The 26,207-nt window shown below is 46.5% G+C and overlaps 1 protein-coding gene across 1 annotated transcript in view; it reads left to right on the top strand.

The window, feature by feature from the left end:
• AK9 (adenylate kinase 9) overlaps positions 1-26,207 on the top strand; it is a 226,801-nt gene that overhangs the window by 152,090 nt on the left and 48,504 nt on the right. Inside the window, exons 28-32 of the mRNA XM_077812135.1 lie at positions 14,874-14,932; positions 16,194-16,197; positions 17,114-17,316; positions 21,928-22,146; positions 25,387-25,600. Of these exons, the coding sequence (XP_077668261.1) occupies positions 14,874-14,932; positions 16,194-16,197; positions 17,114-17,316; positions 21,928-22,146; positions 25,387-25,600 (699 nt within the window). The remainder of the gene's footprint in view (positions 1-14,873; positions 14,933-16,193; positions 16,198-17,113; positions 17,317-21,927; positions 22,147-25,386; positions 25,601-26,207) is intronic.

Raw genomic sequence — 26,207 nt, 5'->3', positions numbered from 1 at the left:
CCACCCCCGATCCATCGGTGCCCCTACCCCCCCATCGTTATTACAACTGTCACGGCCCCCCCGCCGTCTGTCCCTGCTGGCAATCTGCCATCTCCCTTCGGATCCAGCTGTTCGCTTTGAACTTCGCCTTCCGGACCGGACAGAACAGCCGACCAACCGAGACTCTTTGGACAAACGTGTGTGGGTCTGCACCCGCCCCCCCCCCCGGATTGCTTATCCCACGGCTTGCCCCTATTACTGGACCCCGATTTTGTTTTCCCTCCCCTCCCCCAGTTTAACCCCCTCAGCATTCCCCCCCTCCCTGCCCGCAGCCTAGCGGAAGGAGGGGCTACTTCGCCTTCTCCCCTCCCCCCTCCTCCTTCCGGTGTCTTCCTGTCTCTCCCTGCTCACAATGGCGGGGAACGAGAGGGGCGAGACTGCTTTAATAAAATTAGTTGTCCCTCCCCCACCACCACCCCTGCCCGACCCCCAAGGTCCCCCCACTACCACTATTGTCAAGATATTTGCCACCCCCCCTGCTGGGGCACCGGTAGCAGGAGGCACCAGGGTGATCGCTGCTGCTGCTGCACCCACCGCCCCCCCAGATTCTAGGAAACCCCCCCCGGTTCGCCGGAAGGGCCAGGGCGGGTGGAAAGGAAAGGGCCCCGCTAAAACCACTGAGCCCTCCATGGCAGGGGCTGCCCCCACCGCTGTGGCCTCGTCATCAACCGTGGCACCCCTCCCTACGTTTCCCTCCACCAGCTCTGTGATTGTCCCTCCCCCGGCCCCCAGGACGTATGCCCGGGTGGCAGCGGACTCCCCCCTGCCTGCCGCCTCATCATCTCGCCCCCCCCGCCTCCGCCACCATCACCAGCGGCCGAGGCCCTTTCCCCGCCTTGACCAGGAAGCACGGTGTCCGTTGCCTCCTGGTGCCCGCCTCGCCCCACGTGGAGACATACGTGCAGGCGTTGGCGAAGGTGGTAGGACCCACGGCTATTGTGGCGGCCTCCAAGATGTATGGGAAGGTCGTTTTCTTCTTAGCCTCGGAGGATGCCGCCCAGGAGGCGGTAGAGAGGGGCCTGACGGTGGGGGGGGGTGTTTGTCCCCCTAGAACCGTTAGAAGACCTGGGCGTTCGCCTCGTCCTTACCTCCGTTCCTCCCTTCTTACCCAATGCTGCCCTGTTACCCGCTCTTTCCACTCTGGGGAAACTTGTCTCTGTTATCAGCCCTCTCCCGTTGGGCTGCAAGGACCCCACCCTCCATCACATTTTTTCGTTCCGCCGGCAAGTGCAGCTTCTACCGCCGGCAGGGGCGCGTGACGAAGAGGCGCTTGAGGGGTCGTTTCTAGTCCCCTACCAGGGAGCCCGCTATCGGGTCTTTTATTCTACCGGAGAGGCCCGGTGTTACCTCTGCCGTTCAGCGGGGCATGTCCGCAGAGACTGCCCTTTGGCCCAGCGGGGAGGGGCACCCGAAACCCCCGGGACCCGGCAGGACATCGGCCCCGTCGCTGTCAACGCCCCTGGCTGCCCAGCACCTGAAACCGACCCTCCTCCTACTCGACCCATCGCTGCTCCCGTCCGGGCCCAAGAGATACCTTCCCTACAACGCCCGGGCGAGCAAGGGAGTTCCACCCTTGCTAGTTTTACTCCAACAGAGCCTATGGAGGAGGGTGTGGCAAGGATGTTATCGGGTATAGGAGAGGGCCCTCCCCAAGGAGAAACCCCCGCCCCTCATGTTGCCTCACCGCTACCTCCCCGAACACCTAAACCATCGCCTCCGCCCCCCGACACGACCCCTGCTAACCAGCCCCCAGATGATGCTATGGAGGGCTGGACCCTAGTCCAGGGGAAGCGAGGCAAGCGGAAGGCTCGAGCTGCGCTGCATCCATCCGACGCGGAAGCCCCCCGGAAGACCAGGAAAGGAGGCACTGATATTGAGCCTCCCGCCACGGCCACGAGTGGGATCCATCCGCTGGTGTTGGGAGGGGAAGACGGACTGGCATTGGAGGGCAGAATCCCCCCTCCACGGGAGACCCTCCCCTCCGAGACTTCTGAGGATGCCCCTTCTGCCTGGACGCTACCCGAACCCCCGCGGACCCCGAGGCGACCGTTGAGGCGGGCCCTAGAGGAGAGGCCCCCGGGGTGGCAGAAGCTGGCCTCTCCCCTGTGTATGCGGAGATTGAGGCCCTAGATTTGACCCCGGTCACCCAGGGAGAGGATGATCTACTGCCGGCTGGCCTCGAGCTGGGCAACCTTACCCCAGCCCACCTTTCCCCATGCTCCCTCCCACTAATTGCCTTCCCGGGCGAGCACCCTGCAGAAGGTGGTCCACCACCTGATGCCATGGCTGCTAAGACCACCATGGAGCCAGTGCCTAGCATTATTGGGAGCCCCCTCCCTTACCCCTTAACCCTTGACTCTGCTCAGGAGGCACTTTCCTTTAGCTGCTTGCCTCCTGAACCCCAGAGCCTTACCCTTGCCCCTGCCCCCACCCCTGTCCCTGCCCAAGTCCCCTCCTCCTGCAATGCTAATGCCGCCCCTAGGGTTATTTCCTTCCCACCTTTTGCAGATTCCCCCCAGGGAGCAGTCTTTGCACTTTCTAGTCGCGACCCATTAGGAGTGGCAATTTTTCCCCTGCCATCCCCCTCCACCCCAAAGCGTGAAATGAATTTAATAACCCCAGCCTGTCAGACGCCCCGTCAGTGGTCCGCACCCTGTCTACCCGCCTTAGCGGACCACGAGGCTGTATTAAGAGTCCCACCAGGGAACACCCCGGAAATTGTAACCCCACCCCCCCATGAGCTGCAGCACACACTACGGAAGTTCCTAGAACACATCCGTGGCACCCGCAATAGGGTACAGCTGGCTCTTCAGCTATGGGGGGACTTTGACCAAATCCTCCAGGCCACAAGGGCCCTTATAAAGGAGGGCAGGGGGCAAGGAAGGCGCGGTGCTGCGGCCTACGAGCAAGCCCGCAGCTTCTGACACGATCTACTCATCCACGGGATGGGTCACGGGTTGCTGCGCAACCCGCCAGGGGCCCTGAACACCCACACCAACAAGAAACCCCCACCCCCCAAGCCCTCCGCATGACGCCTCTTATTATTGCGACCCTGAATACCAGGGGCTGTAGGATGGCTCTCCGCAGGTCCCAGGTGCTCTCTTACCTTCAGGAAGGGGGGTACTCTGTAGCTTTCCTGCAGGAGACCCATACGGACCCGACCGTCGAGGACAGGTAGCGGTTGTAGTGGGGGGACGGGGTATACTTTAGCCACTTCACGACTTGGCAAGCTGGAGTGGCGACCCTGTTCTCCCCCACCCTACGGCCCGAGGTGCTAGCGGTCACTGAGGCCGTGCCGGGCCACCTGCTGCACCTTCGAGTCCATATGGAGGGGCTTGTGGTCAACCTTGTTAACTTTTATGACCCGCAAACGAGCCCAAAGCGGCCACAATTCTATCAGTGGTTGTCCGACTTCCTCGGCACCCTAGATTCGCACAAGTGCCTGGTCCTGGGAGGGGACTTTAACACCACCCTCGAGGAACGGGACCGCTCAGGGGCCGAGCCGAGCCCAGCCGCCGCGAACATTCTCCGAGGAATAGTCGAACATCACTCCCTAGTGGACGTCTGGCGTGACCATCACCCAGATGACACTTCCACGTTCACCTTTGTCCGGGTGGAGGCCCATCGGTCACACCACTCTCGGTTGGACCGTATTTACTTATCCCGTTTCCATCTCTAACAGGCCCACTCCTCCGCCATTCGGCCGGCCCCATTCTCCGACCATCATTTAGCCACCATGACGGTCTCCCTCCGTGCAGAGAGACTGGGGCAGGCCTATTGGCACTTTAACAACAGCCTGTTGGAGGACAAGAGCTTTGTGACGTCCTTCCGGGAGTTTTGGCTGGCCTGGCGAGAGCAGTGGCCTGCCTTTCCCTCGGTGCGGCGATGGTGGGATCTCGGGAAGGTGCGCGCCAAGCTCTTCTGCCGTGACTACACTCGGGGCACCAGCCGACGGAGAAATGTGGCGATAGAGCAGTTGGAACGGGAGGTCTTAGAGATGGAGAGGCACCTGGCCGCCAACCCCGAGGACCCGTCCCTCTGCGAAGCGTGCCGGGAGAAGCAGGAGGAGCTCCGGGCCCTCGAGGACCACCGGGCCCGAGGTGCCTTCGTTCGGTCCCGCATCCGCCTCCTTCGGGAGATGGACCGCTGCTCTCGCTTCTTCTATGCTCTGGAGAAAACGAGAGGGGCCAAGAAACACGTCACCTGCCTTCTTGCAGAAGACGGCACCCCCCTCACGGATCCGGAGGAGATGTGTGGGAGGGCCCGTGACTTCTACACAAGCCTTTTCTCCCCAGATCCGACCGATCCTGGCGCTTACGGGGTGCTCTGAGAGGAACTCCCCACAGTCAGTGTGGGCAACCGAGACCGGCTAGAGCTGCGTCTCACCCTGCCCAAGTTCACGGAAGCCCTCCGTCGCATGCCCACCAATAAATCTCCGGGCATGGACGGGCTGACCGTGGAGTTTTACCGCGTGTTCTGGGACATCTTTGGCTCAGACCTAGTCACTGTCTGGGCTGAATCCTTGCAGAGCGGGGTCCTCCCTCTGTCGTGCAGGCGAGTGGTGCTCGCCTTGTTGCCGAAGAAGGGGGACCTCCGCGATTTACAAAACTGGCGTCCCGTCTCACTCCTTAGCTCGGATTACAAAATCGTAGTGAAAGCAATCTCGCTGCGGCTAGGGTCCGTGATGGCGGACGTGGTCCACCCAGACCAGACCTATACTGTCCCGGGTCGCAGCATTTTTGAAAACCTATTTCTAGTCCGAGACCTTTTGGAACTCGGGCGGAGAGATGGTCTGTCGTTCGCCCTCCTGTCTCTTGATCAGGAAAAGGCGTTCGATAGAGTAGACCATGGGTACCTCCTGAGCACTCTGCAGGCGTTTGGATTTGGACCTCAGTTTGTGAGTTTTCTCCGGGTGCTGTACGCCTCCGCGGAGTGTTTGGTTAGGCTCAACTGGACTCTGACCGAACCGGTCAGCTTCGGGCGAGGAGTGCGGCAGGGGTGCCCCCTCTCGGGCCAGCTGTACGCTCTGGCGATCGAGCCTTTCCTCTGTCTCCTCCGCAGGAGGTTGACAGGGTTGGTGCTGTGGGAGCCGGAGCTGCGGCTGGTCCTGTCAGCGTATGCTGATGACGTACTCCTCATGGTCCAGGACCCGGGCGACTTGGCGCGAGTGGAGGCATGCCATACCATCTATTCGGCAGCCTCCTCCGCCCGAGTCAACTGGGTCAAGAGCTCTGGCTTGGTGGTGGGGGACTGGCGGCAGGTAAGCTCCCTCCCACCCGCGCTTCAGACCATCCGCTGGAGTGCGGGTCCACTGCTCTATCTCGGCGTTTACCTTTGCACCACGCACCCTTCCCCGCTGGAGAACTGGCAAAATTTAGAGGGCGGGGTGATAGAGCGGATCCGGGAATGGACGAGGCTACTCCGATGTCTCTCCCTCCGAGGGAGAGCACTGGTGCTTAACCAACTAATCCTGTCCACGCTCTGGTACCGGCTCAACACCCTGGCCCCGGCCCCGGATTTCCTGACCCACCTCTGGAGATTGATTCTAGAGTTCTTTTGGTCAGGAATGCACTGGGCCCCTGTTGGAGTTCTTCATTTACCCCTGAAGGAAGGACGGCAGGGCCTGAAGTGTCTGCACACTCAGGTCCACGTTTTCCACCTCCAGGCCCTGCAGAGGCTCCTTTATAGTGCAAGTAGTTCAACGTGGAGCATATTGGCGCACGCCTTCCTGCGCCGCTTCCAAGGGCTCCGATACGACCGGCAGCTCTTTTATCTTTCTCCGAGAGGTTTTCTGCGAGACCTCTCCGGGCTGCCGGTCTTCAACCAGGACCTCCTCCGGACTTGGAAACTGTTTCTAACAACCAGGTCCGTGGCGGCCACCATGGGAGCAGATCTCCTCATGGATCCCCTGCTACACAATCCCCAACTCCGTGTGCAGGTGGCGGAGTCCCTCTCGGTGTGCCAGAGGTTGGTCCTGGCGGAAGTCACGAGGGTCGGAGACCTCCTGGACTATGACCGGAGAGACTGGCTGGATCCCCTGACGCTCGCTCGGCGCATGGAGCTCTCCAGCCCTCTTACCCCCCGGCGCGTACTTCAGGAGGTGAAGGCTCCACTGCTCGGGCTTATGTCAACTGAGCCTTGCGCAAGGGTGCACCCCGCCCATCCTCTACTCCAGGCCCGCCGGACCTTTCCATTGGGCCCCTACCCTGCCGATCCCAACAAACCCCTCACCCTTTCACTGCAAGCCGGCTGCGTGAACTGCAGCCGGTCAGTTTTCAAATCGCACCACGGAAATATTTATACACACTCATGCTTCACACCCTTCATGCCCACACCCTGGTGTCCCGCACCGATACAAAGTGGCAGGACCTCCTGCCACCTTTGGAGGGTGAGCAACCTCGGTGGGCCAGCCTGTATTCCACCTTGGTCCCGAGGCCCGTCGGGGACATCAGTTGGCGGCTCCTTCACGGAGTTGTGAGCACGGGCGTGTTTCTGACATGGTTTACCCCCATCCTGGATACTTGCCCTTTTTGTAATGTGAGGGAAACCCTGGCGCACGTATATTTAGAGTGTGCCAGATTTCAGCCCCTGTTCCGGCTCCTCACAAATCTCCTATTTTGTTTTTGGTTGCATTTTTCCCCTCACCTTTTTATTTATGCACTCCCCATCCGTGGCCTCACAACGTCACGGGATCTCCTAGTTAACCTCCTCCTGGCCCTGGCTAAAACGTCCATCTATAAAACCAGAGAGAGGAGGTTGGCCGATGGAGTTTCCTGTGACTGTGTGGCTGTTTTCCGATCCTTGATCCGTTCACGTATCCGGGCGGAATTTCTCTGGGTGGCATCCACCGACTCCCTTGATGCTTTTGAGGAGCGGTGGGTGCTGTCCGAGGTTCTCTGCTCGGTGTCCCTGTCCGGGTCCCTTTGTCTGACCCTTTGACTGGGGGAGAGAGTAAGGGACCCCAGCCCCAGCCATTGCTGCTGCGGACACCACCACCCTAGAGGGGTCCTTTCACACATGGGTGCACGTGCCCCCCCCGGATTGTCCACCCCACAGCCTGCCCCTCTTGTTGGGTGCTTTCAGAGGAGGGAATTGTTGGTGACACTCGGGCGTGGCGCCAGGTAACTCGAGGGGGTGGAAGACCACGAGAGTCGATGAAGCCCCCTCGCTCTGAGCCACCAGGTAACTCGGAAGGGTGGAGGACCACGGGAGTCAAGGAAGCCCCCCGCTCTGGACCCGGGCAAGCTTGAACACTTCCCTCCCCTGAAGCTAATGAGAAAACAATTGTGAGTGGTTGCTGTGTTACACATTGCATATGCTGCTGTTTTTACTTTGTAAGTGTGTTATGCAAATAAAAACGTCTTTTGCTTCAAAAAAAAAAATTACTCTCCTGTAGCCATCTGGCCCGACCCTGTCACAATATGTTTATGTAGTACTGCAATAAAAGAACAGACGACATATTCACAAATAAGTATGAAACAACTAATCAATGTTAGCTAATGGGCAGCAAACCAGTAAACAGCATCCTTAAGGAGCACAGTTTAATGTAACCTCTCTTCCCTAAATATTTAAAAAAAAGTGTTGAAAGTATTTGTAGTGGTCCACAAATAACCCTATAATGATTATGTTTCTGATCAGAAAATTATATCAATCATTTATATATGTGATAATGTCACAGTAAAAACAACATGGGATTGGTTTAGTCTTTTGCAAGAAGTAACACTTCCCTGACCTTCCCACTCCCCCCGCACATTCTGTGTCCGAGTGTGGGTTGCACTCCTCCTACCCTCCTTCTTGCCCCCCATCCTCCTGCAACTCCTAAATCTGCCTCTTGCTCCCTACAATGCCCTGTTCCTGCTCATTCTCCCCATCGACTTTTCACATGGTCTCTGCTGCTTCGCATCATCCCTGTGCTCAGTCTAGCCCTCTGAACCACAGAGTGGCAGCTATTTTGCCTGTGGGCATGGCCTCAGTCTTACTGAAAACAGGGGGAAGTGGAAGCCACCTTTATTAAGTATTATTGTAGCTGTGTTGGTTCCAGGATATGAGAGAGATACGTTGATGAGGTAATATCTTTTATTGGACCACAGGGGAGGAGGAAAAGGGTATAGGGATGTGAAGCCAAGAACATTAAACTGTGATGAGGATGGGTTGGAAAAGCCAGAGACATCAAGGACTCAGGCTTTGGGAGGAGGCAGGCAGGGGAAGAAGGGTCTGTAACCACTAGCACACACTCACCTCAGAATCTACAATAGAACTCTGGATTCCTTAGTCTGAACATTCCTCTGCTTGGTGAAAGAGACCTGAAGAAGAGCTCTGTGGAGCTTAGAAACTTGTCTCTTTCACCAACAGATGTTGAACCAATGAAAGATATTTCCTCACCCACCTTGTCTCTCAACTTTATTAAGGCAGCCTCATTTACATATGCAGATAGACTGTAGGGAAATGACAGCCATCTTGCTGATTTCAGCCCTATTGACAGTAATAGGTGATGGTGGCCATTTTGAATAAGGGAGTTGGCAGCCTCTCATTATGTTTTCATGAGATAAGTAAAAAAACACCCTAGATCATTAGAGTCTTGATAACATCACAAGAGCTGGCAATACTTCAGACGGTCCTGCATTGGATGAACAGATGTTTAAATGCATCACATGCAGAAAAACTATCAGGTTTAAATGGTGGTAGAGTATTTGCAGTGAAGGGATCTTTATCCTGGAGTTTTCTCCCACATTCATCTGACAGAACTCAAGATGACCTTCATCTCATGCTGAGGAGCCTCTATCTATGTTCTTTGGCTTTTTCTGGGGTGGAAAATTGCATGAATATGAGTAGCTGGACGTGGAGCTCTTACCACAGGATTCTCTACTAACTTGGCCCTATGGCATTGATATAAAATCCTGTAATAGCAGATGTGTCAGCCCCAGCTCCCCTCAGTTCCTGTGTCCTTGTTCAAAATATAGGCGCTCTGAAAGCAAGCAGTGATAGAGGAAAGCTGATAGCTGATCTGTGAATTAAATATATTCAAAGAGATCTAGCTACCGCTATCTATGGTAACCTAATTGTTTGGACCAGGGGTATCCTTTTTTAAATCATGCTCCACCTTAGCATTTTTTTTACTTTGAGGCACCCCCACAGTAACCTCTTACTACAGCAAGAAGGATACTGCCTCCTAGCATTGCTAATGCATTTGTTCTGGAGATACCAAGGTAACCTTCTGAAACCTTTATGCTGAAATTTTCCCAATTAATATTAAGTTGCTAAAGATAAGGGTACAAAAAACCCAGCTTAGTTTTCAGGTTCGAGCCTCTAGTCAATTACAGAAACTTTATTTAATAGAAACACCACTAGATGATGCTTTGAATTACCAAACCAAACTTTATTCAAAAGAAAAATAATTAAGAAAACAAGCATGCGATTACTACTGACACTAAACTACAATTATATTTCACTCAAAGATGGAATGGTGTATCAATGGGTGATTAGTCCACTTACAACAGAATGAAGTGCAACCTTATAATCCTGGAACCTAACAGTACCCTTTTGATGTTAATTGGAGCTCTCCACAAATTAACAAAACTACTTCTTGTGTAATCCTTTATAATAATAATTAATTGCCCCTAACCATTATGATATTTCTGCCAGCTTCTTATTAGTTCTTTACATTGGAGCAGATGTTGATTTAAATAATATGCAGTGTCCTTTCCATACTATCAATATAAGTAGTATTTTAATAAAACAAACTCACAATTCTCAAAAACACATATTAAAAACCTTTCTCAAACCAGTTACAACCAAAAAACACCCTAGATCATTAGAGTCTTGATAACATAAAGGAAGGATACGGACCCTGGACTTCAGGAAAGCAGACTTCGACTCCCTCAGGGAACGGATGGCCAGGATCCCCTGGGGGACTAACTTGAAGGGGAAAGGAGTCCAGGAGAGCTGGCTGTATTTCAAGGAATCCCTGTTGAGGTTACAGGGACAAACCATCCCAATGAGTCAAAAGAATAGTAAATATGGCAGGCAACCAGCTTGGCTTAATGGTGAAATCCTAGCGGATCTTAAACATAAAAAAGAAGCTTACAAGAAGTGGAAGGTTGGACATATGACCAGGGAAGAGTATAAAAATATTGCTCGGGCATGTAGGAATGAAATCAGGAGGGCCAAATCGCACCTGGAGCTGCAGCTAGCGAGAGATGTCAAGAGTAACAAGAAGGGTTTTTTCAGGTATGTTGGCAACAAGAAGAAAGCCAAGGAAAGTGTGGGCCCCTTACTGAATGAGGGAGGCAACCTAGTGACAGAGGATGTGGAAAAAGCTAATGTACTCAATGCTTTTTTTGCCTCTGTTTTCACTGACAAGGTCAGCTCCCAGACTGCTGCGCTGGGCATCACAAAATGGGGAAGAGATGGCCAGCCCTCTGTGGAGATAGAGGTGGTTAGGGACTATTTAGAAAAGCTGGACGTGCACAAGTCCATGGGGCTGGACGAGTTGCATCCGAGAGTGCTGAAGGAATTGGCGGCTGTGATTGCAGAGCCATTGGCCATTATCTTTGAAAACTCGTGGCGAACAGGGGAAGTCCCGGATGACTGGAAAAAGGCTAATGTAGTGCCAATCTTTAAAAAAGGGAAGAAGGAGGATCCTGGGAACTACAGGCCAGTCAGCCTCACCTCAGTCCCTGGAAAAATCATGGAGCAGGTCCTCAAAGAATCAATCCTGATGCACTTGCATGAGAGGAAAGTGATCAGGAACAGCCAGCATGGATTCACCAAGGGAAGGTCATGCCTGACTAATCTAATCGCCTTTTATCATGAGATTACTGGTTCTGTGGATGAAGGGAAAGCAGTGGATGTATTGTTTCTTGACTTTAGCAAAGCTTTTGACACGGTCTCCCACAGTATTCTTGTCAGCAAGTTAAGGAAGTATGGGCTGGATGAATGCACTATAAGGTGGGTAGAAAGCTGGCTAGATTGTTGGGCTCAACGGGTAGTGATCAATGGCTCCATGTCTAGTTGGCAGCCGGTATCAAGTGGAGTGCCCCAAGGGTCGGTCCTGGGGCCGGTTTTGTTCAATATCTTCATAAATGATCTGGAGGATGGTGTGGATTGCACTCTCAGCAAATTTGCGGATGATACTAAACTGGGAGGAGTGGTAGATACGCTGGAGGGGAGGGATAGGATACAGAAGGACCTAGACAAATTGGAGGATTGGGCCAAAAGAAATCTGATGAGGTTCAATAAGGATAAGTGCAGGGTCCTGCACTTAGGATGGAAGAATCCAATGCACCACTACAGACTAGGGACCGAATGGCTAGGCAGCAGTTCTGCGGAAAAGGACCTAGGGGTGACAGTGGACGAGAAGCTGGATATGAGTCAGCAGTGTGCCCTTGTTGCCAAGAAGGCCAATGGCATTTTGGGATGTATAAGTAGGGGCATAGCGAGCAGATCGAGGGACGTGATCGTTCCCCTCTATTCGACATTGGTGAGGCCTCATCTGGAGTACTGTGTCCAGTTTTGGGCCCCACACTACAAGAAGGATGTGGATAAATTGGAGAGAGTCCAGCGAAGGGCAACAAAAATGATTAGGGGTCTAGAATACATGACTTATGAGGAGAGGCTGAGGGAGCTGGGATTGTTTAGTCTGCAGAAGAGAAGAATGAGGGGGGATTTGATAGCTGCTTTCAACTACCTGAAAGGGGGTTCCAAAGAGGATGGCTCTAGACTGTTCTCAATGGTAGCAGATGACAGAACGAGGAGTAATGGTCTCAAGTTGCAGTGGGGGAGGTTTAGATTGGATATTAGGAAAAACTTTTTCACTAAGAGGGTGGTGAAACACTGGAATGCGTTACCTAGGGAGGTGGTAGAATCTCCTTCCTTAGAGGTTTTTAAGGTCAGGCTTGACAAAGCCCTGGCTGGGATGATTTAACTGGGAATTGGTCCTGCTTCGAGCAGGGGGTTGGACTAGATGACCTTCAGGGGTCCCTTCCAACCCTGATATTCTATGATTCTATGAAAACATAGCCACAACATACTTTAGGTCATGTCTTGCTAACTTCTATTTTCCTGTCTTACTGTCTTCAACTTATCTAGTTTTTATCTAACTTTTGCTCACACTAGCAAACTCAATTTCCCATACTTTTCTACAGTTAGCCTAACTTTAGGCCAAAGCCTAATTTCTACTTAACATTTTTGGTAGGCTACACCTAGAAAATTACTCAAAATGCAAGTCATATGATACTGTTAAAACACTCCTAACCTGTATTACTGCTGCCAATGTCATTTGATGTTTAGATGGCATTGTTTGCTCAGATCAGAGGTGCCAGGAGGACTGCAAAAATGAAGGGGAGGGGACAAGCACCAGGTCACAATGCCACTCACTCAAATTTAGACAGCTCACCGTGCCTACCTGAAAAGTTTGATGTGCCCCCCAGTTGAGAACTTCTGGTTTAGTCAGATTCTGTTCAAGGGCATTCTTCCAACTGTTTGGTTGAGAAGCTCTGGTGTCTCCAGGCTTTGAAACAGGGGCTTAAAATTTGGCACAGGGGGTCTGTGGTGCCAGGGATATGCCTTTAGTGATCCTCATGGAAAACTGCCCAAATTTGGTCAAGTTATGAGCCCCTAAAATTCAAAGTTTGTGTAGGCACAGTAGAGATTTGTTCGAGTTTGATTCAGAAGTTTTCATCTGTACTGAACCTGTGCCATCCCAGGGCTGCAGGGTCTGAAGCAGGACTTTCCTTGCAGTTGGTTCTGCTAGCAAGCAGAGGCTGCTGAGGTGCCAAACACAGGAACTGGAAGCAGGAAGACTTTCTCTCTCCTGTACTCTTAATCTTAATACTCTCCTTCTACTGCCCAGGCAGTGAGAAGGGTGAGGAGAAAGCAACATAACTGGAATGCTGAATAGAGAGGAGCTAAGTCTAGAGGGTAGCGAAGGGGGAGACTGGAACTAAGAGCCAGTGGGGGGGACTGGAACATGCAGACACGGGGCGGGAGGAAGGGCGTATAGAGATGAGGAGCCAAGGAAGAGCCAAGAAGGGAAACTATGATGAGGATGGCCTGGAGAGGCCAGGCCCATCAAGGACTCAGGATTCAGGAGATGAGCAGGGAAAGAAGGATCTGTAACCACTAGAGCACACTCACCTCGGAACCTACAATAGAACCTGGAATTCATAGTTCTCTGCTGTCAGCAAATAGCTTTGAATCCTGCTGACAAAATGTGTGCCTCATCCTCATTAGTTACTCTGTTAATTCAAGTTTCAGAGTAACAGCCGTGTTAGTCTGTATTCGCAAAAAGAAAAGGAGTACTTGTGGCACCTTAGAGACTAACCAATTTATTTGAGCATGAGCTTTCGTGAGCTACAGCTCACTTCATCGGATGCATACCGTGGAAACTGCAGCAGACTTTATATATACACAGAGAATATGAAACAATACAGTCGGGTGGGAGGAGGTATTGTTTCATATTCTCTGTGTATATATAAAGTCTGCTGCAGTTTCCACGGTATGCATCCGATGAAGTGAGCTGTAGCTCACGAAAGCTCATGCTCAAATAAATTGGTTAGTCTCTAAGGTGCCACAAGTACTCCTTTTCTTTCTGTTAATTCAAGTGGCACATGTCTGTGTTGTGGAGCTAAAGTTTCTAACCTTGTTAATGAACTATGTGGGAGTCATTATGGTTCTATATGATGGAATATTTCTTCCATTTTTTTTTAAATGTAGGAAATTACATACACAAAAGAATGATAAGGTTGCAAAGTCAAGCACTCAAAAGTTAGGAAATGCCAGAATTAAGACTGACCATTTTTAATTGCATGATCACATACTATTTTTTCCCCATTCAGGGCACAGGATGGATGGTGTTCAGAGAATTAATCAGGGTTAAGTAGTTAATGAGGCTGTTGTCTGTATAACACCTGCTTCACTTGTTGCAGAAGTTAGAAGGTGCTTAGCAAGTGAGGCAGGAGATTGCAGGAAGAGGAAATAAGGTCTTGTAGTTTAGTCAATTGAATACCACCCTGCAGCTTCCTCCTCCTCCTTAATTCTGCCTGGGTCTAGCTGGGGGGGGGGCATTGAGAGAAACAAAAAATAAATAGTGTCCCTACTCTCCATTTAGGTGCCCAGCACCACAATGGCCTACAACAGGTGGTAGTCACAATAGCAGGTTAGCTCCCTACAGCCCTGGATGGCATGCCCATCAGATAGAATCTTTGGAGAATTTAGCTGCCAAAACCTTAAAAGGTTGGTACTGAGCATGTATAGACTGAGCAATAGAAGGCACATCAGACACTTAGCTGACCCCTTTCAGGTTCTTACTTCAAAGCATGGAGGCACTAGAGCATCTCAACATGAAGGTTGTAAGAACTTTATCAGCTTGGTTGGAACATCTTTTTTCCCTCATCTCGTTCTCAAATATAGATGAACCATTTTTTTAAATACTTTCCCCAAAAATGCAGAATGAGGCAGATATCCAGCATAGAAAATTGCAGCCTGAATTGTTACAGTTCTTCAAAGTTATAAGTAACTGAAAACAGCATCTTAAAACAGTAAATGTTGAGCAAATTTAACTTTACATGATACTTCCAGCTCCACTCTTAATAAATACAGAGGGATAAATCCTGCAGTTCATACTCATTTTTATTTAGACATGTTGATTCAATGAGAGTTTTGGACCGAGTTAGGATAACCTATGGAATTCAGGAATTGGTCCCAAATTAATAAGATTTTGGTTCTTATTAGTATGTCACAAAAGGTGAGATCCACTATGAGATGCTTGGATGAGAGGTGTTACAGAAATTCAAAGTATTGTTATTTTATTAAGTCTTTTTTTCACTAATAGGAAGAGAAGGTTGCCAAAAGAAGGGCAGAACTTTTAGCAGAGCAAGCCAAAAAGAAAAGGGAGGTAAGAATAATATTATGGAAAGAAATTTAAAAATGGAAATATTTGATTTAGTCTGTATTAGGAATATCTAAAATGTCTATGATCATAATATCTAAGTGTTATTTAGAGTGACATGCATTAGCAGTACTATAACTGAAGTTGTGAGAAACCTTTTGTCATAAATATAAAGGGAAGGGTAAACACCTTTAAAATCCCTCCTGGCCAGAGGAAAAACCCTTTCACCTGTAAAGGGTTAAGAAGCTAGGATAACCTCGCTGGCACTTGACTACAATGACCAATGAGGAGACAAGATACTTTCAAAGCTAGAGGGGGGAGAAACAAAGCGTCTGGGCCTGTCTGTGTGATGTTTTTGCCGGGGACAGAACAGGAATGGAGTCTTAGAACTTAGTAAGTAGTCTAGCTAGATATGTGTTAGATTCTGTTTGTTTAAATGGCTGAGAAAATAAGCTGTGCTGAATGGAATGGATATTTCTGTCTTTGTGTCTTTTTGTAACTTAAAGTTTTGACTAGAGGGATTCTCTATGTTTTGAATCTAATTACCCTGTAAGGTATTTACCATCCTAATTTTACAGAGGTGATTCTTTTTACTTTTTCTTCTATTAAAATTCTTCTTTTAAGAAACTGAATGCTTTTTCATTGTTCTTAAGATCCAAGGGTTTGGGTCTGTGGTCACCTATGCAAATTCGTGAGGATTTTTATCAAACCTTCCCCAGGAAGGGGGGTGCAAGGTTTTGGTGAGGATTTTGGGGGAAAGATGTTTCCAAACGGGCTCTTTCCTAATAAAATAATACCGGTTAGACATTTGGTGGTGGCAGCGAAAGTCCAAGGGCAAAAGGTAAAATAGTTTGTACCTTGGGGAAGTTTTGACCTAAGCTGGTAAAAGTAAGCTTAGGAGGTTTTCCATGCAGGTCCCCACATCTGTACCCTAGAGTTCAGAGTGGGGAAGGAGTCTTGACACCTTTCTTTTTCCATTATAATTTAATCAGATATTTAAGGCATTTTACTATTGATTGGGAACAAAGCTACATATTGGAGACTGTCCACAGAATATTTGTAACTGTGTTTTAAATTACTTGTAAACATGAACTTCTATTCGGCAAGGTACTTAAGCGACATGCCTATCTTTGAGCACGTGAATAGTCCCATTAACTTCAGGTGAGGCACATTTTAAGCATCTTGTTGAATTGAGGCCATGGTTACTCTGAAACATGAAGTTATAATGGTTTATGCCCATACTCAACACAGTTACACAATGTACTAGAACTGTATTCAAACTCTTTTCCTCCTCATGGGTATTCTCAGTATCGTGTCAGCTAACAAGTTTGTTTATAACAAAACCCTGTCAAACTGCAAATACCAACATGCTAGCTACAGTGCATTAGAAAACAGTAATTAAAACACATTTCTTTTATGTCAGCAGAATTGCACTCTACAACTGCATTCAAGCCATCTGTGTTTTCTGTGTTTTCTTTCCAAATATTAAAGTTACTTATTTAGATTTTTTAATTAAGACTTCCATTTTCCAAAAAACAAATTGGAGTTTATTTTAGTTGTTCAGTTCATGTCATTGTTTATAAAAGTCATAATTAAAGGCATTTATGGTATTCTTCAGAAGTTTGTTTTTTTTCCAACATTCCCAACTGTGCGCCCAGATTCAGTGAACTTCTTCCCACTACCAAAATAACTAGTTACAATGATAAACAATGACAAGTGGCAAGGAGATGTGGAAGGGTGTAAAAATATTTAAGTTTTTGGTTTTTATTAAATATTTTCTGATAAGTCTGCACTTTGATTTCAGCAGCTTTTATAGATAAATACTGTATCTGGTTAAACCAGAAGCTTTATTTGAAGCTCAATTACTGTAAGTTGGTTAACATTTATGAAGAAAAATTTGAATTTGACTCAAAAAATCGTAACAAAATCATAACAAAACATGAACTATCGCTGAAAATAAGTCTTCCTCAGAAGCAAACTTTTTAAACTTCTCTATTTAAGCTGGTATGTCTTAGTGAAATAGTGTACTCTTTCCCCATCTCTGAAAACCATCTTTGCAAATTATTTATAAGCTAAAACGGTGGACAAAAAAGGGGAAAGTGTGTGAGAGAAAATATTAGTTTCTTTCTTCTGAACTTCTGTACAGTAGACATGAAACAGTTGAACATTTTATACTTTAGGCGGCAGCATATAGGGAAGAGGAGGAGGCTAGTGATGAAGAGGATGAAGATGAAGAAGAAGATATTGAAATGATTCTTGAAGAAGAGTTCCCAAAAGAGGAAGAGGTAGATGAGGAGGAGGAAGAGGAGGAGACTGATGCTGCTGAACGCATGAAAAATGAAATTACAGAAAAGTATGAAACAGATAGTAATAATTTACAAGCAGTACAGGTACTTTCTTCATTATCTACTTTATCAAATAACTTGGCATGAGGCAAGAAGTGCTTCCAGTTTTATAGCTGATTTAATTTAGTTGTCAGATTTCAAAGTTATAGTATTTGAGATCTTTATTTCCTTTTTCTGAGCTAATTAATGCAGGAGGACAGACTAGATAATCATAATGGCCCCTTCTGGCTGTCACATCTATGAATGAAATTTCTGAGATCCTCATTCAGGCAAAATTCCTAATGAGCAAAATCCTGAAGTTCTTCTAAAGTTTTCACTAAATCTCATTGCAGGGAATGGAAATTTTGTCTCCAGAAAGATGAATGGGGAAAAGGGTGGGGGGGAGTGCAAGTGTTCCAGGGGGACCATGCTGAGATTGCTCAATCAGATTGCCCTGCAAAGAATAGGGCAGATGATCCCCAAAACTGGTGGTTATTCTAATACTTAGAGTCACCAAGCCAGCAACAAAACAGCTGCTACAATACCTTACTGGTTACCCAGAAGCTAAAAACACAGTTTCCTTGAAACAACCCAGCCTTGGGCTCCCACCCAGACAACCAAGTCAAATATGATGAGGATTACTGAAATTTTTGTTCATCATATAAAAGGTTCTACCAATCCCAAAGGATCAGACACATTACCCTTCAGGTTAATGAATATTTTAGATCTTACCCAAATACACACAGCCAATTTTTATTAACTAAACTAAAATTGATTTAAAATGAAAAGAGAGAGTATAGGTTAAACGATCATTATACATACAGCTATGAATAAAGTTCTTAGGTTTCAAAGTTGAGATGGTGAGCTTTAGAGTTGCAAAAAGTTCTTTCAGAATTAGTTCCATAGGTCCAATGTCCAATATCAAGGCAATCCAGACTGGAGCTGGAGACCTCAATCTTGCAACTCAGACTTCCCCTGATTAAGCTGAAGCAGATCTGAGATAACAGGATCAGGGCCCAAGAGTTCCTTTTATAGTTCTCTGGCAGCCTCTGTCTTGACAGTAGGTGAAGCATTGTGGCTTTGAAATAGATCTCCTATGTCCTAAGCATCACTGGTAATTAGCTACATGGATTAGCATAAGGCAACGTCTCATTTCCCATCATTTACAGGTAGATTACTACAGACTTCAAAGAGAAAGAAAAACAATGATATTACTACATTCACAGTTAATCTAAAAGTTAACATCTCCTTTTGATCTCTGAATTAACAGAATACATCAACAGACAGGAACCTGTTACATTGTCAATCTCTAACAATATATATGTAAACACATACAAAATGCAATCATTATCTACAGCTATGTCTCTAAATGTTCAATCTGGGTCAATTAGCCTGCTAGTTGTGTAACCCTTTCTGGCTGTCTGTCACAGCTCTTTTAAAATCTGCAGAATAGTTTCAACTGGATTTCACATTTTATTCATCAATGACTGAAACAGCCCCGACATAAATTAAATTTTCAAAAAACAATTTATTTTCTACAAATATTAGTATTTAAATATATTCTTATTCCCAGATCGGGTCTTTTGCCCATTACAAAGTTGAGTGCTTCCTAGCACAAAATTCTAATTCTAAGCTTTACCATTAAGTGACACCTACTGCCACTGTAACTATGTTGACATCCTCAGGCTTCAGTTACTTTTTTACCAATTAATGGATTAGGAGTCTGAATAATCTCCTAACACTCCTTGCATTTCAGGGAGGATTGAGTTGGGGAGAAAGGCCATTGTTTTACACCCAGAGATACACACTTCCATTAATTTGTAGGGAGACTAACTTTAAAGTGAAGTTCTAAACTGAAAAGTGGCTATGTAAAAATGTCATTTTCTTACTCCGCTGAACTACTTCCTACAGTGTAACCCGAGTCATGTCTCCTTGCTTTAAGGACAAACATAATTTTCTATTGCTGTTACTCTTTGTCATGGTTATGGGGTTGATTGCAACTCTGCCCCCTTTCTGAGTGTAAGATAACTTTGCAGGATGACAGTTAAAAAAACATTATTCTCGTAAAAAAATATGATACCAAATCAGAGAGAGACAATCAAAATTGAACCTTTTAATGCCTTTTATGCAGTGACATGTTTAGACTCCTTCAAGTACATTAAAGGGTCTAGGTGTAACTAATGGAATACTGCATGTTTTTTGAAGGTAGTATTTTTACAGATCCACATTCCTCTTCCATTCTCACCACTGAAGTTTAGGAGTACATTATTTGTTTTATTAGTATCTTGGTGACTAAGTTGGTCAAAAAGGAACAAGTAGATGAGAATGTTGGTAATTATTGTCTCAAGAGGTGCATACGCACCAGTTACTGGAGAGATGGTTTCTGTTTTAGTATTTTGTGCTGCATAGCACCCTGCCTATGATGGGTTGAAGCAAAGACTCCAGAATATAGATCTACATAAATAGTAAATTTAAGAGCCACAATTACAGGTTAGTATTTTCCTCTTACTGTATCTAACTCTCATTTTAACTTATTCAGAATTTATTTTCCCATTATTACTGATACCTAAGAAATTTTGTCTAAACAGCAGGTTTATTTATTAATAAATAATTTATTCTTCCTATCTTCTTCATTCGTTATTGCCACCACTGGGTATTGTGGCATCTCAGTCAATTATGCAATAGTAAATTTTGATATCAAAACACTGGATAGCAGCCTCCCTAAAAGGATCAGACAGATGGAAGAGATTAATTAGAAAACAGACAATTTTTATATTGTAATTAAGTGGCTGAGCTGTAATATGTGAGCAGAGGATGGTGCAATGAATCTGCTGAGGCTCTTTTGACTCCTCACTGGAATGTAATTGGGCAGCCAGGAGGAGCAGGTCCCCTGTTATTTGGGAGGACAGTGGGCAGCTCAGGTTAGGGTTCTGGAGTTCCCTGTGTAAAACTGACAGGATTCATGTATAGTGTAGATAAGAACATGTTCATAGTGTCAATAAACAATCCACCAAACCTGACTCCACTATATCAAGTCAATCAAGAACAGAAACTGACCTGCTGCAAGCAGTGATGAGCTGCCAGAATCTTAACAACCGGTTCCCTATAAACAGTGCTGATTTAAGGGATGTGTCTCTGTTCTGCCCCCTCCTACCCCCCCACCCCCAGGCTCCATCCTGCCCTCCAGGCTCTCTCCTGCCCCCCCATCCCCCCAGGCTCTGTCCTGCCTCCTCCCGCCTCTCCCCCCCCAGGCATGTTCTCCATCCCAGGTGCCTGCTGGTGGCGCAGGAGTCCTGCAGCCCTTGCATCAGTGGGGTCGTTCCTGGCATGTGAGGCGGCGGCTCCCTGCAGGCAAAGGCTGCCGTCTGCCCAACTCCCCACCGTGGGATGTGAGCACCCCCAAGCGGCAGAGGCCGGACAGCCCCACAGTGCAGGAGCAGGAAAGACTGGGGTCGCCCCAGCATGCCCAAGGCAGCCCCCAGCCATGGCACCAGCCGGCCCTGCCCTGCTCCTGGGTCAGAGGAGGCTGCTGCCACCAGGGGTCTGGTTCCCCGGCACTATGCGACACCCAGGCACACGGTGCCTGATCTCCCTGCCCAGCGCAGCCAGTTGCGCTTCCTGGGCCAGGCAGGAAGCAGCATGGAGCTTGGCAGCGGCTCCTGAGCAAGGCGGCATCGTATCGGCCTCTGCGTTGCTTCCTCTGGGCCCAAAATACTCCAAAGGGGACAGAGAGAAAGCAGGTTCATAGCCCGTTCCCCAGGCACTGGCCAGCTAACCTTTCTGGGTGCATGGAGATGGGAGAAGAAGGGGAACATAGTGCACTGAGAGGTAGACCCCTCCCAGAGCCCTACACCATGCACCATCCCTAGTGCTGCAAGTCGGGACCCCCTTGGCCAGGGGGGCTGCCCCAGCCGAGCCCCAGCCTGGGTGGGACTTTCTGGGGCGGTGACTGCCTACCCAACTGCCCGCCCCCGTTCCCCGTCCCCTGACCGCCTCCCAGAACCTCTGCCCCCTCCAACAGCTCCCTGCACCTTATCCAACCCCTCCTCCCAGCCCCGGCCCAGCCCCCTTACCATGCTGCTCAAAGCGGCAGGAGCTGCAGAGCTGCCCGGGGCGGTCCAGAGTGCTGGCGGCGTGGCACACTGTGGCTCCGTGAGCGGGGGAGGGGCCGGGGGAGCCTCCGAAGCCGGGAGCTCAGGGAGTCCTAACAACCAGTTCTAAAGCTGCTTCTAAATTTAACAACCGGTTTGTGCGAACAAGCTCCAGCTCACCAGTGGCCACAAGTTACCAAAATGGACCAGGAGGGACTGGGGAATAATTTTTTATGCATAGATAATAGTTAAATAAGCAATGGGGGTCAGGTAAAATAGAAAAAAAATATGACATTTCTCTGATTTTGATAAGAGACTTTTTAAAAGTTTAGCTAAATAGAGTTAGAGTCTTCAAAGTTAATGGAAATTATAGTTAACATATTGTAATACTGTAATACAAATGTTAATAATGAAAACAGAGGAGTCAGATCTTCAGCTGAAGTCAATGGAGGTATATTGATTTACACAAGCAGAGGATTTAGTCCAAAGATCACTAATAGTTAATGGCAGTTATTATTCATATCACCCTTTATTACAACATTTGATCATGTTTATGATTGTCATACATTATTCTTTCATTATTCAGGAAGAACTTGAAAGGTTGCTGATATCACAAATCACCATCAATGGAGGGCGAAAACCTCACATTGTACGTTACCAATTGTATAGCAAGTTGAAGCATCTAGTAGAAAATCGAGAAAGCATTTTTGAGAAATGTTACCCAATAAGTTTGCCACTTGCACGCAAGATGTTGGTTCTCTCTTATAAACATCCCAGTTCTTTTGGTCAATGGGACCCAATCAAGGTAATGTAATTAAATGGCTGAGGTATAATTTCAGGAAGTAATACTTGCTTGTCTTCTTTATGCCCATATAATTAAGATAAAATATTATGAAAAGCACATCACTGAATATTTTCAATAATGAGCACATACTATTAATAACAAGAATTGGTCAGTTTAGTGTTGTGTTTTAAGCACTGATTAATGATATTTTGTAAGATTTGTGGGAGCATTGAACAGATGGAGGTTTGTGAACTAGTACAATCAAAGGTAGAGCTGAGCAAGAAAGAAATGTATGATACTTAGGACCCAGCAAATATAGGATAGCAAACAGGAAGTTCCTACAGCCTTGCCAGGAGCAGTAGAGACAAGTGAAAGAGTTTTGGAGTTATGGGTGATTAACACAAAGTTATGGTGGGTAATCTGGATGTAATTTTACTGGAATGCTAGACGTGCATCTTGGTTTTGTGAGTGAGTAAAAAACGAGGAGCAGAGCTAAGGTAAGAAAAGCCCAATGAACAGGAAACAACAATAACAAAGAAATTCCTGAAGACGGGAGAGTAGAAAGATACAGTTGGAGGAGTGACAGCTTTGCAAGTGAGAAGAGATTCTTACATATCTGAGTTGCCAAAAGTAAATCTAAGAGAGAGCATGTCAGGAAGAGAACAATTTAACACTTGACACAGGTTAAAAAATTCTGTTAGCAGAAAGAAGCAGGTACTAGACTGTCTTTAGATGGAATCAAGATGGTGTTTTGTCAATGCTGTAGGATGCATGAAGTAGAAGATGATGACAATTATGGAGGAGAAAATAGGAGTGCTTTAGGATCAGATAGAGATGAGTACAATTAAGGAAGCCAAAGTCTTCATAGATCAGAAGGTATAAGATATGCCAATTGGCGATTAAATAATTATGGTTTGAAGATAAGACAAGACTATGGAGGAGATAATGGATAAGAACAACAAACCAGAAGGAGGAATGTGAGCACCGGAAGAGGATTAAGGCAGAATCCTAGTATCCTATGGAGCTAAGGCATGTGGTTTGAAGGGACCTGATACACTAATGAGAAACCAAGAATCTGAGAAGGGTAGAATGTGTAGTATGGCAGTCTGGAGCCACCAAAGAGCGGTGTTTCAATATTATCCTCTTCAGATGCATAGCTCAGGAATACAGTGGCATGGGGCCTAAGTATTACTGAGCAGTGTACCCTCTATCAGTCAGTCCACAGAACAGCACTTGTTTTTAATTCAGAGAATTAATTATTCTTTTCTTTGTTCTGACCAGAAATAGAGTAATGCTCTGGACATTAAATTGGGTATAGAATTCTCTCTTATCCCATCCGACAACAGTGGTTCCATGGATAGATAGTGTTATGGTACCCCGCCCCATATGGGACTAAGGAGGCAATGAATTCAGAAATGCTCCCATGACTGCCTAACCCTAGGACAAATATTGATAAATATTTATTGATAAAATGTCTGATAACCAGGCTCAATCAATTTATTAATCAAAGATTGATCTCAGCACAATACAGAAAGGTTAATACAGTATCAATCTCGAGAACAGTGTTGCATCAGTTACATTGTTTCTCTGTTCCAAATTCTAAACTTAATTTTGCTCATATTTATATTCCCTTTGTTTATGACAGATAAAAAAATCCACAGATTTTACACAGTTTCTTATCTGGGGTTTGTGCATAATGTTCCAGATGTCAGTAGATTGTAGAGACATCTACACTATTCTACCTAGCATACAGTTCATATCTGACAAACCTCAGCAAAACGTATTTCTTCCATCTGACCTATTCTACAAAAACAGAAGTTACAACAGTATAACTGCTAGTAGATTTCTACAATAAAGCTTAGCATAAATACAAGGCATTTGGGGAGTATAGTTTATAGTTATACAACTTAGCCTAAATACAAAGCATTCTGGGAATATATAATATTGGCTAACAGTCCTCCTGCCCCTTTGTCACCTTGATTCAGAGCATCAGGAGAACACCTTTGATAAATGCATGTATGAAGCAGAAGAGCGTTCATATGGGATATTATTTTACCACAGCTTGTGAGCAAAAATATCAACAAAATCAAAAACATTAGATAAAACAATTTAAGCCTTAAAGTAATCTGTCTGTATATTAGATATTAATATGTCCAAGCTATCATCCTGTAGTAGATCATCTAGAACCTTTTCTATTTAGTGTATGTCACTGCTACTCTGAATTATGGGCGTGTCTTTTTGAACCAATAATGTTTTTAAATTTAAGGTTAGTGCATCACTGTGTACATTAAAAACTGATATATATTTCCCAACCTCATGCTGGTGATCTGGCTCACTTTGGATACTGGATTTATTGTGGTAGCTGGGAACAGGCATAATTGACCCACATGTATGCATGGGGAGAGAAAAAAGGCATTCCAGGAGTACAGTTTGTATTTATATAACTTAGCCTAAATACAAAGTATTCTGGAAATATATGATATTGGTTCAAACATATCACCCTCCTTCAGTGTGTTTGTTCTTGGCCAGCCTTCTGAATAAAAGATGAGCACTTCTGATTGGGGCATAGACAACATCAGCCCACTTAATGGATGCAGTGAGTCCAATCTGCCCTCAAACTCTGAATAAGGAGCAGGCTTTCACAATGGGCTTAATCTGCAGCAAGTGAGCCCCTCGCGAAGTAAGTGCAAAGAAGCATTCAATTCCAAGGTATGTGAAGTAGCAATATGGTTATATTAGTGCTCCTTTATGTATTATCAGCTGGAACAGTTGCTTCTTAGGATACCTCCTTTGGGTTCAGGGCCTTACTAGTAATATGGTAAGGTTGGACCTCCTTGGGATACTGCTTGCTACATCCATAGCCTGTCCGTGAATCCACTGTCATAAGATGGGAGAGGAAAGAGATGTATGACAAAGGAGAATTACTTACTGATAATTGTGTCAATCATAGAGTCCTCTTCTCCCATCCTACATGCCTCCCTCCTCCCCTTTGGATGGTATGCCACTGCTTGTATATTATTTCTCTTACTGTCTTGTATACCCTATCCTCCTTTCTGCTCCTGGAAATTTCTCTCGCTCAGGGATGGTATTCTATCTGAGGCTTATGTAATCAGGGGTAAGGTTTCAGAAATCGTTGCTTCCTTCCAGTAGGTATTTCCATAACACTGTCCATAAATCCACTGTTGTAGGATGGGTGAAGAGGAGATGAAAAGAAACAGAAATATCAGTAAGTAACTTTTTCCACTTTTGTATATGTTACAGCTAAGTGAAGGAGATGTAATCAAGCCTTTCCAAAATCAACCGACTCCAAGCTTGCCTGTAATCCACCGACAATATATTTATTTCTTTTCAAGTAAAGAAAATAAAGAAAAATTTATGAAAAATCCCATTAAATTTATCCGTCAGCCAAAACCCAAGCCACCTGTGCCAGTTAAGATAGCAATTGTGGGACCTCCAAAATCTGGAAAAACTACAGGTAAGGTCCAGTATTTTCAAAGGGTAGGAGCTTCCCTTATAATTGGGGTTGTATGATACAGTTAACTTAGGCTTGAATAGAGAGACTGGGAGTGGTTAAGTCATTATGCAAGGTAACCTATTTCCCCTTGTTTTTTCCTACCGTCCACCCCACTGTTCCTGTTAACAAGAATGTCTTGTTAAACCCTGGATTTGTGCTGGAAATGGCCCACCTTGATTATCATACACATTGTAAGGAAAGTGATCACTTTAGATAAGCTATTACCAGCAGGAGAGTGGGGTGGGGGGAGAGAAAACCTTTTGAAGTGATAAACACCCATTTTTTCATGGTCTGTGTGTATAAAACATCCTCACTGCATTTTCTACTTTATGCATCCGATGAAGTGAGCTGTAGCTCACAAAAGCTTATGCTCGAATAAATTGGTTAGTCTCTAAGGTGCCACAAGTACTCCTTTTCTTTTTGCGAATACAGACTAACACGGCTGCTACTCTGAAACCTCTCATAATCATGTTAGCAAGAAGTTACAAACAAGTCACTAAAATTATTGCTGTTGCCATGCATAGAATGCTGCAGTTAGTTTTCCCACTATCCTATTTATCAGCCAGAA

This window comes from Eretmochelys imbricata, chromosome 3, assembly GCF_965152235.1.
Source record: "Eretmochelys imbricata isolate rEreImb1 chromosome 3, rEreImb1.hap1, whole genome shotgun sequence".
NCBI classification, from domain to species: domain Eukaryota; kingdom Metazoa; phylum Chordata; order Testudines; family Cheloniidae; genus Eretmochelys; species Eretmochelys imbricata.
Note: the sequence above shows the minus strand (reverse complement) of the source record. Positions and strands in the feature narration are given on the sequence as shown.